Raw genomic sequence first — 17,452 nt, 5'->3', positions numbered from 1 at the left:
GTCTAAATCATTGAGGTATTGCCGACAATTACTTAAGATATCCTTGGTTACATCCCATAACTTTCCCTGTCGTGTATGCGCTAACATTTGTGTTTGAACCAATTCTGCCTTTTCCGAAGGCCCGAGAGCGTTTCCAGTAGTTAACTTCCTATTTCTTGCTCAGATTCTAAATGAAAAGACTCTTTGTATTGGATTGTGATTTCGCTGATTTGATTTTGAAACCAAACAAGTTTGTCCTGCTCGTAGCAGAAGTTCTTACAACCTGTTTCAGTTGTAACGCGCATGACATCTTCCGCCATTGTCAGATCAGTAAAATAATATACGAAATCATGGGAACCAATGGCTAGCCTTTGCAACTCAGTACTCAAATGAGTTTTCTGTGGATTCTCCTGAAAGAGTTGTGAAACTTCATAACTTAAGCGCATGTAATCTGAGGCTCACACGCTACCACCACTTAATTCCAATGAAGTATTTTGGACGAATGATGACCAGGCTTTGATCTTGGTAGCTTATTAATTCATCTTTTTCTTGGATATTTTTAATATGCTGCTCAATCAATCGAAATGATGCAGGGGTCTGATTTACTTTAGGATTGTTAAAATCGTGTTGCGAAAGTTTCTTCTGCTCATTGGGATCACAGACATCATACTACAACATACTACTACAACAGCTTTCGTATTTCTCCGCTCCCACATCTGTGCCAGGCCGTAAATATGCCTTATTGTCATACTGACGACAAGGGTATGCTCTTTCTGACTTTCAGAAAACATTGTAAGATTGGCAGTCAAAACATGAGCACGCTAGTGATGTGTGCTCACTGTGTCATGGTCTTCTGTTTTCGGGGGCTTCTTGGTACACCAGAGCAACTTTCCAACATGTGACTTGGCAGCAGTAGACCTCACATTTTTGAGCTTTCCTCGATTCGCTACTGTGGTTGCTAACTTTATAAGCTTTTTACCACGTTTCATGAACGAATAGTTGGCGAGGGAAAGGAAGTCTCTTTTCTTTACTCTGTTGTTGGTATATAGCGTAGTTTCATGCCGTCTTCCGTGAAAAGTACTCTTTCTTGAAATTGCCTTGGCTATAAAGGTTTCGTCTTCTGAATCCAGCAGTTGTGGTGTTCATACCCCTAACTTTCTCTTCTTTAGTCTATTGGTAGCTACAAGATCTTGAGCAATTTTGCGCGTCCTTTGCTGTGCTTTCCTCGGAGAAGAAGCGCTTTCCTTTTTTCTAAGTCCTTCAACTTAGTCAACTTTTCTGTTAAGGTATCTTTTCACCTTCAAGTTTGCACTTCCACCTTTCCGAAAGTAATGATTTATCAAATTTCAAGTCAAGGGTCTGAATCTTGATTCCCAGTTGATATGTTTCAGATTTTGAATGAAGTGCAAATATAAATTCTTTTAGTACCATGCGATCATATTCTGTGTCCATTGAGTTCAATATTCAGAGTCAAGAGGAAATCGTTGACCGCTCAAAAGACTTAATGCATTTTCTCCTGAAAGTTTTTCGAGCTTTAAGATTTCTGAACACTAACAATAAAATATAACGTTTTCCAAACACTTCAGTTGTAATAACACACAAGCCATGATCTCTATGAAGTAAATGATCACGGAAGAAAGCTTCTTCAGGAGAGCTATCAAAGAAGCCATAATAAAGCCCATAAGCATTTTCAAAGGAAATGAAACCAATTGCTTTGCTCGAATGCTTACTTTGTGCAAGCAGGTGATTTAAGATGTAAATCAACCCATTCAATATCTTGCCCAGTAACTTGCTAGTAGTTCGTTTAACAATCCCTCTAGCTTGTCCAAGTTGTTCCCCCCTTGTCCAAGTTGTTAATTCAGAGAACGAAAAGCTGCACTTTTGTCCAGATGATATAAACCTGAATTTCTGTTCACAATTTCCATCCCTCTCTGACTTTTTGTCGTTGATCTCGATATCTGCTGTTTTATAATTCCATGCTTTCAACCACTGAAGGACTGGAACTTTCGTTCCCAGTACTTGTGTAAATCTAAAATGGCGGTTCCCTGCTAGCAGAGGTCTCTTTTCAGTGTTTTGCGTTCGCTGGGTTGACGAGTACGGGAGAAGAGACCTCTGCTGTGGGTCGAAATTCACTGTGTTGAACATGCACGGCGGTTACTTAGCGACCGAATCCTTACGTCATACTTCATGTTGTGTGGGCTCACTTAACAACAGCGAAATTACTGTAAAGGAATGCGTGGGACACAGTGGGCTCAAGTCAGAGTCAGCAAACATATCATGGGGCATGCGGTTTGAAGAATGCGCCCAACGTTATTGACGGCGTTTGGATCAGAGCGAGTTTCGACCCATGGCAGAGATCTCTTCTCCCGTACTCGTCAACCCAGAGAACGCAAAAGAAAAGAGACCTTTGCTAGCAGGGAAAATTGGCGGATGAAACGCAGGCTAATGAACGCTCGTTGCAAGGATTTCTAGAATTTGCTGAATTAAAGCTTTTCCAAGAGGGCCTTTGCAGGGAAGGGGTCAAAAAATTAGATGGACGCTTAAATGGACGCTTTTTTGCTGTTTGAACTTTGAAGGTATCAGGATAGGTGGTATCATGAAATTCAAGTTACATTCATTAATATCCGCCTCTCAGGTATGTCCTAGGTTGAGTTAAAACGTTTTTTTAAGAAACAGAAAGGAAAATTTAACAGGAGAAGCACAGGAATGTGGTGCAAATAAAGAAAAATCCAGTTCATCAACAGTGCTCTCTACAAGTCATCAAACATTGAGTTTTGGGGTATTGAATTTCAAAGGCCAAGTAATAACAAAACGCGTCCTTGGGAGCAAACGAAATATGGCTGGATACCAAACCCAAAAACGGACAGAGCAAAGTTCATGAATGAAGTGCTGCCCAAATTCTACGAGGCATGTTATAGCAAGTGTACAGATAGATACTCCTGAATTCGTGAAGCTATTTCACTGCGAAGGAAGACGCCAATATGAAAGCCATCAACATGTTTCAGAGATTTCCGCAACTGTTGACGCCATATTGAGCAAGAGAAATCCTGGCGCTGCGTGGAAGTTTTTTGACGAGAAATATGTTCACATGCCATCAGACCAATTGATTCTGAGAGGAAATATACAAAAGCTAGTAAAAGTACAAGCGGAAGTTGAGAAGGAAAAGAAAGATAACAAAGATCACCTGAACAGCCTCTATTTTAAGTCTGGCAAACTTATAGATGGGAAGGGCAGCCAAAGAGATTTTGAGAAGGAAGGATCACAGTGCTGACAATGATCAGAAAAAAATTTCCAAAACATTCAACATCTACAGGATGCAGACAACATATGTAAGGATGTGTTTCGTGGACACATTCTGAAGTTTGAATCAAAAAAGTGTTCAAAAAAAGAAAATGAGAGAAAGGCACATAAGAGAAAAGTTAGATGAGAAGAAGAGACTTTTGGTTTGTTTATTTGTTTGTTATTTATTTGTTCGAGCAGGTTGAAGTATTGGCAGCTATACAGCTGATGTAGACCTGCTATATTGGTTTAATCTCCAAACTAGTGTCTGATGGTGAGATTCCAGTTAAGGAAGCCAATGTGGCTACTCTAATATCCTTAAAAGAGAGACACGTTTACTGGCTCAAGAGTACTTGCCCTCTATCAGCTCTTCAAACAGTGAATCAGAAGACAGTGATACTAAGGGCGCGTTCGATTGACGCTATTCCGGAATAAGAATACGTGGAGTGATGACTAAAACGGTATGTTTGGCGCGTTTCGAAGCAGGAAGGATAATAAAAATATGTTTAAAATACCATTTTAGCAGATGTTTGACAATTTTAATGTGAATCTCCGTAAAAACGAAGTATATCTAACTTATATTCCATGTATTCCTATTCCGGAATACGGTCAATCGAACGCACCCTAAGTAATACTGAATAATTTTTCCAATGTGAAAGGACTGCTATACACCATGTTATGTTGGTTTGTTATGCCATCATTTTGATAATAAATAATATTTGACTTGTTGTTGATTCTTTTTTTGTGGAATGGAAATTTGAATGCACAAAAATACATGGCCCCTCAGAAACGGTTGCACAATTTTATGTATGACCCCCCACCCCATTTGCACCAGCCCACCCCCCCTCTTATAAATGACCGGTCCCTAAACACGAAGTATACTTGATCATGGCGGCCGCTGAAATCGACGTCACTTTCGATTTCGCGATTTAATTGTGCGGCCAATAGTGCAATAGAAAAATTGAACGTATCAAAAATCTCCTATAATGTTTTTCGCTGATGGTAACTTTTTATATTCGCGGTTCAAAATTTGTTGTTTTCATGACGCAAATTTTGTTGCCGATGGCAACATATTTTATTGTCGATAGACACTACCTGAAAACTTCCTCCTGCTCTTCCTAAAAACTGTATATCAATATTTATTTTCGCATTTTTTTAGCGTTAAAATAAAATTTACGGCCCTTTGTTTCTGACAGAAAGTCGTATATTTTGAGATCACCCATCCCGGCGCGGCCGGACAGGGCTTAACTTCAGTGAAACGTTGTCTTGGAAAACTATCAGAGGCTTATAGTGATGAAAAAGTTGCAAGGGAATTTGGAAATAATAAACATGTCAGCCTCGAAGCCAATGTTTCTTCATTCCCTTTTAATTTCTTCAAACTTTCTGGGTTTAGTATTTACTAGCAAACACTTGTCTTCTCCATGGGGCTATTTACCTAAGACATCAACCATGGCACTACAAAGATATACGGTACCGAAACAGTATCGTGTACTATTAATGCTACACATTACGCTAAGACAAGTGGAATCTCCTGGGAAACAAAACGCAGCTCAGTTGACTGCACTACCACACGTACGCAATGCGTGCCTATTTTTTACTTATGCCCATGTAACTGCATCTTTTTAGTCCGGCTTTCCATGAATTAACAGGTTTTTTCCCCTTTTTCTTCCAACAGAAATAAAAGAAGCCTCTCTTTCTCCATTGGTGATTCCAAGAAGTTCTGCAATTAAATCGTAACATCAGCTGTCGAGGTTTAAAATTGAAAATGGCCTCCAGGGCTAATTGCATTAAATTACATGAGACATTGTAGGAGTGTAGCACCCCAACGATAAAGTAGCAGCAAGATTTTTAAGCCGGAGTTTGAAGATGAAATAAGTGGTGCCAGCCGTCGAATTTCCAGATAGAAAATAAATAATGCAAATTACCATTTAATTTAGTTGGCGAAAGACGGTGGGCAAAAATATATGCTTAACTGATCTTTGGAAAGCGATCAAAATTTCGAATTCCCTAGTTTAGTCCTGATGTTCATGATCACCATGCATTTCAATGGCATTGGACCATAACCTCCCCTTCGAAACCTTTGATCTATAACATGCAACAATGAACGGAATGGCCTCTCCATTCTCGGTTTTGGTACATTCACGAAAAATCATCTCTAGACAATTGTAATTGTAATGTACCTTTAAACTCGATCATCAAGATCTTTGCAAGTGCAGTAAACCTATAGGCGTTTGTCCTCGGCTGATTCCACTCTTTGGCTGTTGACCTGCATCATTCTCGATATCACAAAAACCCTAACCAACACACGATTGTTCAGCATCGACCGTTTCACTCCAAACTTAACATCTGGTTCACTCTTGATATGGACCCTGTCCATTGCTATATTCAGCTCTATCATTTTAACAGAGGATAACAAAAATTTGTTTTATTCTTTCTCACAAATGGCCTAAAAATGTTCAATAGAGATTTGGGAAAGCTCTGAGGGGTTGAACTGATTAACTACAGCGCATTACGCTGAAATTAACAATCCTCTATTAATTGAACAATCAAGGTTAGTTAACCTCACGGTATAGTTGCAGGGCAGAAACACGTACTTTACTGATGTGATCATTATCTCAAAATAATAAAAAAAACCTTAAAGATCTACCTTTGTCTCGTTCCTTATTTTCAGTCTTCTTTACATTGTCTTAGCTCATTTTAATTTCTTGTTCTATATTTTCATCGTACCTAACTTTTTCATAAAGGTTTATCCTCTCGGTCATTTTAGGGCAATGGATGGCTCAGTGCTATTCTCCGGGATGTGTTTCTCACTAACTCTAACTAGGGTGTTGGAAATTTTTGGGTGCGGCCACGTCACAAACAAATCTTTTTTCATTGTAAAGAGCATTTTACTTGCTTCTTTTGCGGAGGAGAAAAGTATGCAACTGGATCCCTTTCATATCATGGCCTTTGCCAATCAAACAGGAATTTTCTCAGGGGTATACTGTATTAGAATACCCTACACTATCGATCATTAACCCTCGATATTTAGTTTCTTGGATTATATTTAAGGTGTTAACGCCAGCGCATCTCATTTGAATCGGCGTCACATGTGTTGACAGTATGGTTTACTAATTTTTTTGGCTTTTGGATACGAATTTTTCGGCTTTTTTTACCTACAAGGTGAGCGACGATCATCTTCGCTTTCGTGCCACAGATGGTTGACGGTCATGTTCTGCTTGTCATAAAAAAATTAAGAAAACAGAAAAAATATAATAAATGGACTGGGTTACTTTGATTTTTGGCGAAACACGTAAAAAAGTCATGTCAGCCTGACGTTTGTCTGGGTAAACGCGCTTCTAAATACTTCAAGTTCAGTACATTTTATATTGCCCACGGGATTAAATTGTCCTCGGAGATCTTTAAGAATAATTGCTAAATTTATGCTTATTTATCGGCTTCTCTCGTCCCGCTAGCATGTGTGAAATTAAATAAAAGGAGTTTTTCCTCCAGAACAAAGAGGATAATAGGCCTGATTAATCATTATACAACAAGAGACCCACTGATGAATATATATACATAAACGATACAAAGAGAATCTAGATGTCGATATTGAATATCTGACTAAGATTTAAAAGCTTACAAAGTCGCAAAGCATAAGCAGTCTAGATTAGAATTGTTAGTAAGTTGAAGATGGCGAAGATGATAGAGATTATCATTGCCTATTCTCTGTTTATCACCGTTGTTGGAGCCAGGACCTTATCAGAAAAAGCGAAAGATTTTGAAGAGGAGCTGGAGAGGTTTCTAAAAGGTAGGAAAGACGTGACCAGTTGTTCTAAACGCCAGGATAACCGTTTATATTATGACCAAATCACTCTGTATCTTTTAAAACGGAAAAATTGTAGGCAGACAAAGTAACTAGCAATTAAAGAAAAAGTCATTAGTTAGGAGACGGCGTGTTTTTGTTTTAGTTATGAAAGACTTTAAGCAATTGAAATAGTGATCGAAAAACAAACTCTATAATTCTGAAAGTTTTCGTTGACATCACCGGTCACTTGTTTGGGCTCACCGAGTCAATGTCAGAAAAAGTAGTGATTCTTGCACTTGTCCATCTTGTGATCCGGCTGTAGACCAATTAAATGCTATTGGCATGAAATCCGTTTGCTTATTTTGTGAGCCGACGAAGACTTCAAGATTTCTCAGAGTAGTTTTAGCTAAGGTAAAAGAAATGGCGGCCATTTTGGAAGAAGGTGTACCAGGAACGGGCTTCTGGGACCCAATTCAAACCCTTTGGGAATAAAGCGTTATAATGCAAATACAATACACAAAGAATCTTAACCCCGGGAGACTTTAATTGGGCACAGCATTGAGTTAGCCGATTTGGTCTATCTCATGGCGATTATTTCAAAACATAGCCAATAGCCCTTTTCACGGTTAGTTTTTCTCATTTGCATTACAATGTAATCTAAGGTGAATGCGAAGCAATTTCGGGTTAAAACTACAAAATAGCCCGAAATTGCCTCGCATCCACGTTAGATTACATTGTAATGCAACTGAGAAAAACTAACCATGAAAAGGGCTATTGTGAATCAAACTGGCCAGATATGTGTACTTCTCGTTAATTAATCAATTTCCTTCTTTGGAACGGAATCACATATTTCAGCGAGGTATTTATTAATTTTTAGGCTACAAACTGTATGCTGATTTTGGTTATTTTACATCTTTTGTTGTATTAGAAATCAAAGAAGGCTACCTCCGTAAAACGTGCAGAGGTTTGTTGTCCTCATTAAACGCATTGTCAGTTTTGTGACGTTATTGTTGCTTTCCTATGTACCTCGGACGTAACAAGTAGCAAAGAATCAGACCTAAAACAACGTGAATATCCTTTATTCGTCCAGGGAAATGACAGCGAGAATTGGTATATAATAAAACAGTGGATAGCGTTGGAGGCCCTCTCTGATTGGCTACTCAAACTCCAAATATCCGTTCTTAGTATATACTAAAACAGTGCATAGCGTTGAACGCGGGCGCTGATTGGCTCGTCAAACTCCGAATATCCTGTGCTATTTACCTCCGAGCAACTCGGGAAAAAATGGCGTCCCGATTTGCATCCGTGACAAGTGAAGAAAACATCCAAATTAATTTTTTGTGCTGTATATTATCTTACTGCTAGCCACCTCCACTTCGGTGAATAGTTGCTAATTATCTAGTTTTCTTATTGGTTCACTCAATCTCGGTCATCAGCTTATATACCGAATGACCTAATATGGACACTGATTGCCTCAAGTGTTGCCAAGCTGGAAACTGGTTAGCTTTAATTTCCAAGCGTCCAAGTGTTCAGATCAGAACTTAATGAACAATTGAATACAACAATTATTCCATTCGAGTTTGTTGGTTATGAGACTGGTTATAGCCAATAGCCAACTCCGAGTATCCAACACGCGCTCGTGGAATAATTTTTAACTCCGCACCTCAGAGAAACTCGCGCGGGATTTGCGCCCGAAACGCCCGAAAATACTGTAATTGTTGTAGCCTTGAATAAATGAGTTAAAATCATCTTTATATTACTTTAATCAAGAAAAACCTATTTCGGATCTACTATTTGAGTTGAAAGTAGATCCGAAATAGGTTTTTCCTGATTAAAGTTTAAGTAATACTTTTGGCTTTGATAAGCGAAGTATCACGGGAATCATCTTCTTGTGCTATGTGATCTCACTGTTTTTAATTAGTTTATAGTAAAATAACTATTCACTTCAACGTTGATGGTTAGTGGTGGATAATCACCGAGCCGCGAAGCGTGTATGTTTCTGCAGAAGCCGAATAAAATAGACCGAGGTCTTGATAATTCAATCATGCGAAAACTTAATCCAATAATTGTTTTATTATGCACATTCCTGAGCACTTGTAAAGACAAGTGTAAGGACACGAGTTCTCACAAAAAAAAGTGGTCACTGTCATTTAACTCTACAATTAACCTTTTTTTGGCCAAGTGTGTTCCATTTAACATTTCTTGTCCGCCTCTCAACCATATTCGGTAAATCACGTGACCAAAACAAAAAATCCCAAAAACTCAGCGAGTTAACTATGTCAAAAAATTTTAACGCAACAGTATGAGAACATTCTAGCAAAAAAATTAATCTGTAGCATAGATTTTTAAAATATATATTTCTCAAAACAATTTTGACGTCATAACGCCCTCCTTTGATACACTTTTCAAAATATCAGTTCCATTTTTTTGTCCAAATAAAAATTTCCATGCTACAGTTTACGAAAAATGAAGGGACGGTTCCAATCCGGTGAAAAACCCCGCCTCATCCTTTCGTTTCCTGGGAGTTTTTAAATGTGTTTCACTGAAACACACGGCAGAGGACTGGGACTAGTTGCGCATGCCCCTTCTGATTGAAGTGATGTCAGATTTCCTTTGAAAAAGTTACTTCAAAGAACCATTTATGCAACCTTTTTGTAGGGCGCTTGACTAAAGAGCTTCCTTAGTAACCATTCTTTTTCTGTCGTAAAGTCCCACCCCATCTCCGAAGGGAAGAGGTTACGAACGGGAGGTGACTGGTTTGCGTGGTAGGTGACTTCACATCTACATATACACGTAACGGAAACAGAGCCAGCAAGAATTAGCTGCTTGTAGCCAATCAAAATTGAGATAATGACACTAACATATGTGATAATTGTTATTAATAGTCAAATGTTATGTGTGGGTAGACTCAATATCCAATACTGAAGAAGGTCAAAAGCTTTTATGAAACAATGATTCGTTAACTTTTTCCTTTTTCCGCAGATAGCGCCAAATCATCTATTTCTAGCACTTCAGATGAAGAAAATAAATATCAATTCATTCCAGAGTACAGTGGTGAAATGAATGAGGCACATTTTGGCCAAGCAAAAGAGGACGGATCTGGTGAGAATCAATCACATGGTAAAACAATCCCCTGCGGTAAAGTACCGCTCTGCCGCCAAAGAAAGCCAGCCTATCGCAAACCAGGACGCTGCCCCAAAACAATTTATGGTGGCCAGGGAAGAAAATTAACTGATCAACTGGGCGCAAATTACATCATGCGAAAAATTTCCAGAGTAAATTGATGTTGTGAACGAGGATTAAAAAGTGCGTCAAGCATGCAGTTATTTTAAGAGTTAAGATGATTTTCATAAGGGAAGGGAAATTTAATACCTTTTTCCAAGGGACTTGAATGCTGGGCCCATTTCTACTATTTCATTTGATTTTACCCTCTTCACAGGGTCCTCTACCGGAACAAGGCGGGCTGTACGTTTGGGTTGAGGCCGTGCCCCCTTATATCACCTTTGATGTCATCTGTAATTGGGGATGCGTGGCCGAAAACTGTAGCAAATGAGTACATGCCACTGACGCAATTTTACCATTTGCTGTTTTTTCAGGTCCTGCTGTAGAGTTCACTGGCGATCCATAATTATTTTGTGCATTTCGGTGTTACTGATTAGTTTGGCCTTCTTGTAGTCCATCATACATATGTCATCAACATGTATCGACAAAATAAAAAATCCTTTTATTTAATTTAATTTTTTTTTTTTTTTGAGTCTTTATATAAGATTTCCATCTGTCCGACAACTGAGCCTCGAGAACGTGACTAATCCAACCGGGGAGTGGCACCATAAACGGTGTGGTAAGGTTGTACTAGCAATTTCTCGATTTGCAATTGAAAAATACAATTTCTCTAACCATTTTCTCACGCTCGCAATTTTCTTATAATATTAAGAAACGCTCGATAGCTGTTGCCCTGGGCGATACTTCTTGAGGCTTTATCTTACTTGGTGCTCATTCCAGGTTTAGGACTCTTTTAGCCAGCTGTTCAATGCAACCAATGGGTTGCAGCAATGCGAGAAAACATCTTTCATAATCCGATGAAAATGAGCTGTGAAGAAAAGTATTAAACTAAATCCTATTTCCACTGCAAGCGTTATGGCTGAAGGTTGGCATAGCGACTTCAAAAATTATTTGATTCAAAGATAGCCGTTAGTGTACTCAACAATTTTACACCTATGTGACAAGGAAAATTTATTGTGCCAGCTACTGAAAACCACAATGATTAGGCCCCGTACAAACTTATCTGTTTCATGATGAAAACGAAACTTTTTCTTTTACGGATACGGCTTATGTCCACACGTATCCGATGAAAACGGAACTTTTCAAAAACACTCTCCAGAGTGGACGTTTTTGAAACCCTTGTTTTCGTGTGTGCGAGTGGATGGACGAAAACGGAACTTTTCAAAAAAGGCTTACAACACACTATCAGTTCCAATCCACTCCGCGCAACATTTAACAATTATTATTACTGATTCTACGAGGGCGCGCTGGATATGAAGTGATAGGTAACCAACGAGGCGCGCCGAGTTGGTTATAATCATTTTATGTCAGCAGTCCCGAGTAGAATAATTGTTTTATTAAAAACTCCAGGATCAACAACTCTTCCATCGTTTTCTGCCTCGGTCAATTCCGGTCAAAAACGGCTATTTTTTCTCAGAGCTGCAAAACATTTTTCAGCTCACTTTATTGCTGAGGCGTTCTTTGACCAAATTAGGTACAGAAGGTCTATGAACTGATAGCCTGTGTCCGACGAGCCAATGAAAATGCTGGAAATCTGATATCCGCATTTCAGACTTATTCAAGATGGTGGACAGGCGCTTCCCTTTCTTGTCTTTAATACTTGGGCTTACTTTAAACCTAATTGCCTGTTTCAAGCAATTTAGCTTTGTTTTTTCTTCAAGCTGACTAATCTGGAGGGCAGCAGACCTTTATTAGGCCACTTTCAGTACCGGTGTCTAGAGGCGGAAAGTTGCAAGGACTTGGTGGTTGCCCGCAGAGACCTCGAAGATTTGGGTTGGACCTGGACGTACTAGCGCTTGGTGGGACAATTTTCCAACCCAAATAGTTACCGTAAGAGCGAATACTCATGTATAAGGCATGCGCAGTCGGGTTATCGTTAAAAAGTTTTCGTACACGTGTCGACGGACGAAAAAGATGCGAAAGCGCTACGTGTGGACGGGACGAAAGCAGGGCTAAAAGCCATCTCAAAAACGAAACTTTCTGATTAAAAACATTTTAAGAACAAAGCCAAAACCAATGCAATGTTGCTATTTTTTATGGCACAACGGTTAAAGCAAGGTCAGACCGAGGATGGTGGGGCATATTAATTTTTCAATTTTTAAGGACGTTGTGGTCCAGTTGTTAGGGCGTTGGGTTTGTATGCGGTTGCCCCGGGTTGAAATCCTGTTCTAGCCTCTGGTTTGGATTTGTTCCCGGTTGTCCCGGATTCGACTCCACCACGCTTTGTAAATAGCCAACTGGATGCCTCCTGCCTGTTGGGGTTCTTAATCATGTTTCTTTCAAATTATTTAATATGAGGTGCCTGTGAACTAGCTTGATAGCTAAGTGCACTTCCACTAAGCATTTACATTTACATTTACACATCAAAAACAACACTTAATTTTCGCTTAACTGGTTACAATGTAACTTTGATATGACAATATTATAACACAAAAGAGAAGATAAAACAATTAAAAGAGACTTATAGTAAACGCATGAAGGCTAATAGAACCGCAAGGTCATCGAGTTGGCCTCCATCTAATTTATGTCGGAATCATAACAACAAAAGAGGGGAGACACTTTCACAATTAGGAGAGGGTTAATAATTGAGAAGCACTTTTGGAGAAAGCAATTAGCCTAAGATTGACGTCTAAGAGGTTGGCCGCATATCTGGTGCTATAATGATGAATGTTAATGGTGTACTCGAAAAAGTGGTCAACTTGTTTTGACAGGATACCCTGTCCCATGCATGCAAGTGTGAACTTAAGAGCATGCACACGATACACATTATATCTTCTGCTAAAATATCCAACATATTAAGTAAAGGTGAGGCACTAGCGGTATTTCTTTTGCAGGTAAGAGTATTATATTGGAAAAAAAGGTACAGAACGATTGTCCAACACAGTGACAGCACATTAATCGATATTTATATGCTCTGAAATCAAAATTATTCCAAGCTCATTCAGAGTTCTATCAAGGATTAATCGTTTGGGGAAGAAGTTCCAAGTGGCCGAAGTCCACGAGCTTCCTAAGGGGGTCCGGGGACATGCCCCCCCCCCCCCCCCCCCCTCTCCTTCCTTCGAATTTTTTTTTTTTAATGAATATGCGCTGACATGAAATCTGGTGCATTTAGAGACAATTTTGAGAAATGTTACAATGGTATTTTATTTCATTTTTTAGTCGTGATCACGTTCTGACAATGTTACATTTAGGGCCGCTATTTGCTAACAACTCTTAAAAAGAATGTACAGCACGACAACCGAGTGTGCTGTATTAAAGGACGGCAGTTTTTAATACTCCACGTTCCTTGTCATACACCGGGAATACTTACTTCATGTGAACTGACCTTGTCGCGTCTGGATAATTTTTCCGATATATTTACTTATATACTGTAATGATTAACAATATTTTTGGGGGGAAGCTGGGCATTTTGGGGGAACCTTCTACTCCTCAAATACCCTAGATAGAACCATGTCATTTGAATATTTTTTAAATTATTACAACATAATTCACAAGGTAGGATATTATCACAAGATTCGCATTATTAGTACAAAAAGAAAAGGGTGTAACCGTTTTTTTGATCCGGCGACTAAAGAAAAGAGTCAGTGATTTTCTTTGAGTTAGTCCTACATGGTTTTTGACACACTTCAAAATATGGTCATAGACTGGACGTGGGCATTACATGTTGGTGTTGAAAAGAGTTAAAAGATCACCTATTGCATGCAATTCAAGGTTGGCATTATGTCATAACATTGTGCAATACTCATAAATATGCCATGAATAGTGCTGAACATTAAGATCAAAGTGATCACTACACCTTGACAATCTTTCTTTTAGTATAGAAAGTTTGCAGACTTTCCAGAGTACAAAGGTAGAATCTAATACACTAGAAAATGCAGTGGGCAGGACATCAACACTAAGTTTAAATAGTTTATATCCCACTGAACCGTAAATATTATTTATCATTTACAAAAGGCAAATTTCAACACCATAACATTCTTTGAATGGAGGGCATGTAATGTAGAAGTTTCCCATGATGTCAAGTACACAAAACTGGTGGTCATTTGTGTCAACTGGCCCAACTGACAGAGCTAGTGGGAGGCTTGAATCTATGTCTAAAATAATATTACATCACAAGGTCCAACAATCAATTCCCAAAAAAAAAAGGATAACTTTCACAGGACATAATGCTCACCAACAAATGAGTTTGAAATTTTTTGGAATGGCTTATTGTTTTGTTTTCAAGTTTCCCCAGGAACCACATATTAGGGAGCTCAAGCAGCTCACTTCCAGTTGAAGTCCGTGTCTCAAAAACGCATGTGCTTAAGCTCCCTATGGTGATGTCACGAATGCCCCATTGACATTAAAGACAGAGGCTCTTTGTGATCAACAGAGAAATCGTAATATGTCGCAAGATGGTCACTCCCAGGAAATTTTTAGGTGAAAGTAAGCATTTCTAAAATTTATTTCCATCTGATACAAACAGTTCTGAAAAAAAATTAAACCAAAATTTAATTGTGAACATTGTCTCCTTCAGTTCATAGTCATCCTTTAGGATGAGGGAGGGTTCCCTTGACAACATCTAGGTACACTCAAAAACCCATGACCCCTTTAACCCTTAAACTCCCAGTAGTGCCACTTACTGATTTGACTCTGTCCAATACTAGACTATTTTACTCATCAATGGGGGTCCCCTCCAGGCTTAAAGGGTTAAATAAAATGCAAAGGGAAAAGAAACAGTGAATAGAAAAAAAAATAGATTGAGTACATTTACATTGACATAATGAATGAATGGGGTAGTTTCTAAAGAAACTGTGGTGCTGCGTTTGCGGGGAAGTAGTATGTAAAAATTTGGTTTTATCAACGGAGTTGATAATGTAAATTAGTCACCGTACAGAAATTCTAAAAGCTGACATTTTGAGCATTAGCCCTCCGTCAGAGCGTCAAATCAAATTTTTGTACATTGACATAAGACTGTTGTATCTGCAAATGTATCTCTTTATTTCAGGACAAACTGATGATGTCATCACTTGTAGAATTTTAGCTCTCGACTTGGTGTAACACCAAAACCATTGATCACAATAGAGTCATTCTTCACATGCAGTGTGGCAAATGCATTCGAATCTGGTGGGGCTTCAACCACAGCATCAAAAATGCAGTGATGAATCCCATGACTGTCCCTTGCATAATCCCACTGATGAGTGTGACCATGAAAGCAAGCAACCACACAATCAAACTGCCATAGCACATGAAGTACATCCTCATAGTTCCACAAAAGTGTGACTGCACCTCCAATTTCAGGGTATAAAGGAACATGGCTAAATATCACTGCTTTTTGGTTGCTGTTTTCAGCCTGAGTAAGAACAGTGTGAAGCCATGACAACTGTGTACTACTGACAGCTCCATTGAATTTAACAAAGCGCTGCTCAAGGCCATGTAGACCCTCTGGGCTGTGAAGGTCATCATTTTGGTTGTACTTTCGCAAGATTTTAACAGCTTTCTTGTACTGCTGAGAAGTTTCCTCAACTCCAAGAATGCTTATTTCATAGCTGTCCAAGTACACGAAGCAAAACTTGGAATGAGGTGTGAAACTGAAATAAAACGGTCTGGTCCCATCATTGCCACACTCAGGAATTTTCTCATGCATGTGAAAGCATGAGCTGGCGGGATGTAGAGCCGACTTCTCAAGGTAATCTCGAGAGAAGTTATAAAGTTCGTGATTTCCAATGTTGTGTATCACAGGTATGTTCGAAGGAAGTCTGGAAAATTCTTGTAAAACAGCGTCCAAAGCCTCTCGTGAAAAATTCGTCTTATTCTCATCTGTATTCACCAGCTCTGAATTGAAACCATCAATGATATCTCCGAGTTGAATGATAAACATTGGAGAAGGAATCTCTGTTTTCCAGTGAGTCACTGCCCTTTGTAAAAGAGGCAATGCATTTCGATATCGACGCCATTTTGTCTTTGAAAAATTCTGCCGATCTCCAATGTCAGCGTACTGAATGTCCGTAATCAAACCAAATGAGAAGAAAACTTCACCTTTTTTATCCAATTCGCAGTCCATGGTTACAATTTTCAATACCTGAAGTTTTTTCTGACGTCTGCTCGGGCGCAAATGATGCTACGAGGGACACAAAACAAAATCAACCGACAGCAAAACGACTGAGCAAGCAGTTTCAGTTTCATCAGCGGGTTTTCCCTTCCGTATACACAACCTCGTACCCAGTCTACCCAGAGTCCTCGGGCTTTTTGGTCGAAAAGCAATGACCACAACCAGGTTTTCTGAGCCCGCGAGACTGAGCACCCCCAGCAAACCATTGTTTTAACGAAAACTGCTGGTCAGCAACTTGGTTCTGGTCATTGCTGTCTTAGGTCTTCCTTTTTGGTCAGCGTGTGAGCGCCCGGGGAGACTCTAGTCTGGGAGACTGGGATAATCCATGGCCTTCAACTATTTTTGAGATTGGTCGCTTCCATACCGACAGGAAGTCGGTAAGTAATTAGGAAACCCCAGAATTTGGAGGGAGATTCAAAATCTAAAACTAGTTACAGTGCTGTTTGTTTTTTCTACCTCCAAAATATATAAATTCCAAAAATAATAAAACGACAGGGTTTGAATTATGTCTGATACCGCACGTGAATTTTCCTACGCTGTTAAAAACTGGTTACTGTTGCTGTTACAAAAGTACCATGTACCACGTCTCTTTGGGGAGAAATCCGTGGAAGAAGGTCTTGTCGAAGCCATTCAAAATTACGGAAACATAAGATTGTCGTAGAAGAGGACATTGGTGTCGTTTCCACAAAAATTTGTCGATCGTGTTAACTTTGCTTTCACGATGGAAAGCACGCTGAAACACTAAAAATACACTTACCGAAAGCGTCAGAAGTATCATCTTCACTCGATCTTACAGCAAGCCAATCTATCTATCTATCTATCTACCGTTTATTTCCCTCCATCACAATAATTGATGATTCTTGCAAATTGGAAAACGGCCAGCGGTCGATATATAAATAAATAGATAAATGAAAGTAATAAATGATATTATGAATTAAATTAAAGGCAGTTTGTGAATGCCGTCAGAGAACAGGCATTTACTGTCTCGTTTGGCAAAGTGTTCCACTCAATTATTTTTCTTGGAAAGTAGGAGA

General features: G+C 39.1%; 2 protein-coding genes across 2 annotated transcripts in view; one reads left to right on the top strand and one right to left on the bottom strand.

The window, feature by feature from the left end:
• The window catches only part of LOC137997287 (uncharacterized), a 20,868-nt gene extending 14,963 nt beyond the window's left edge, over positions 1-5,905 (top strand). The window contains exon 5 of the mRNA XM_068843200.1: positions 4,934-5,905. Within this exon, the coding sequence (XP_068699301.1) occupies positions 4,934-4,995 (62 nt within the window). The 3' untranslated portion in view covers positions 4,996-5,905. The remainder of the gene's footprint in view (positions 1-4,933) is intronic.
• Positions 5,906-13,409: 7,504 nt separating this feature from the next.
• Positions 13,410-16,478, bottom strand: LOC137994741 (manganese-dependent ADP-ribose/CDP-alcohol diphosphatase-like). The gene has a single exon (XM_068840347.1). It carries the CDS (start codon positions 16,368-16,370, stop codon positions 15,333-15,335), a length of 1,038 nt encoding a protein of 345 aa, XP_068696448.1. The 5' UTR covers positions 16,371-16,478; the 3' UTR covers positions 13,410-15,332.
• Positions 16,479-17,452: the final 974 nt, after the last annotated feature.

This window comes from Montipora foliosa, chromosome 3, assembly GCF_036669935.1.
Source record: "Montipora foliosa isolate CH-2021 chromosome 3, ASM3666993v2, whole genome shotgun sequence".
NCBI lineage: Eukaryota > Metazoa > Cnidaria > Anthozoa > Scleractinia > Acroporidae > Montipora > Montipora foliosa.
This window is presented reverse-complemented; position numbering and strand designations above follow the sequence as displayed.

Coding starts and splice junctions, on each gene's coding strand:
- LOC137994741 (XM_068840347.1), bottom strand. CDS start 16,370: ATGGACTGCGAATTGGATAAAAAAGGTGAAGTTTTCTTCTCATTTGGT.